General features: G+C 43.8%; 1 protein-coding gene across 1 annotated transcript in view; it reads left to right on the top strand.

The window, feature by feature from the left end:
• Positions 1–1,108, top strand: part of LOC106819188 (sodium- and chloride-dependent glycine transporter 1-like) — a gene marked incomplete at its 5' end in the record, with an annotated part of 13,431 nt that overhangs the window by 1,096 nt on the left and 11,227 nt on the right. Inside the window, 2 exon segments of the mRNA XM_014823840.1 lie at positions 35–159; positions 857–969. Coding sequence (XP_014679326.1) covers positions 35–159; positions 857–969 — 238 coding nt within the window.

Here is a 1,108-nt window from a genome sequence, read left to right as displayed (position 1 = left end):
ATTCACACTCACTCACTCACTCACTTACTTGCAGGGACGCGCTCATCGTCTCCGTTGGCAACTGTGCTACGAGCGTCTTCGCTGGCTTTGCGATCTTCTCCATTCTCGGCTTCATGGCGCACGACATCAACGTTCCAGTCGGCGAGGTCGTCGACAGCGGTAGGTGGCGCCACGCGGCGGCGACGACGGTGACGTAACACACCGCGACGAGAAATACGAGCGCGATACATTACTGCTGCCTTCAAGCTATCATTCACGAAGACTCAATCATTCACGCGTGATACATTAATACTGCCTCCAGAAATCATTCACGCGTGATCTATTAATACTGCCTCCAGAAATCATTCACGCGTGATCCATTAATACTGCCTTCAGCTATCATTTACGCGTGATACATTAATACTACCTTCAGCTATCATTTACGCGTGATACATTAATACTACCTTCAGCAATCATTCACGCGTGATACATTAATACTGCCTTCAGCAATCATTCACGCGTGATACATTAATACTACCTTCAGCACTCATTCACGCGTGATACATTAATACTACCTTCAGCACTCATTCACGCGTGATACAATAATACTGCCTTCAGCACTCATTCACGCGTGATCCATTAATACTACCTTCAGCATTCATTCACGCGTGATACATTAATACTACCTTCAGCACTCATTCACGCGTGATACAATAATACTGCCTTCAGCACTCATTCACGCGTGATACATTAATACTACCTTCAGCAATCATTCACGCGTGATCCATTAATACTACCTTCAGCATTCATTCACGCGTGATACATTAATACTACCTTCAGCATTCATTCACGCGTGATACATATTGTTTTCTTTCAGGACCGGGCCTTGCGTTCATAGCCTACCCGGAAGCAATAACTAGACTTCCGATCGCACCTCTTTGGTCGTTCCTGTTCTTTTTCATGATAATCACACTGGGATTAGATAGTCAGGTATGCATGCTTATTACGTCGTTTGACATATCGTCCATTGATTGTGATGGTCATGACAATTTGTGATAATAATAATAATAATATTAATGTATATATATTCAATCTTTGTTCCCCACCATACACACACACGCACACACAC

This window comes from Priapulus caudatus, unplaced genomic scaffold (assembly GCF_000485595.1).
Source record: "Priapulus caudatus unplaced genomic scaffold, Priapulus_caudatus-5.0.1 Scaffold2940, whole genome shotgun sequence".
In the NCBI taxonomy this organism is placed as follows: domain Eukaryota; kingdom Metazoa; phylum Priapulida; class Priapulimorpha; order Priapulimorphida; family Priapulidae; genus Priapulus; species Priapulus caudatus.
Note: the sequence above shows the minus strand (reverse complement) of the source record. Positions and strands in the feature narration are given on the sequence as shown.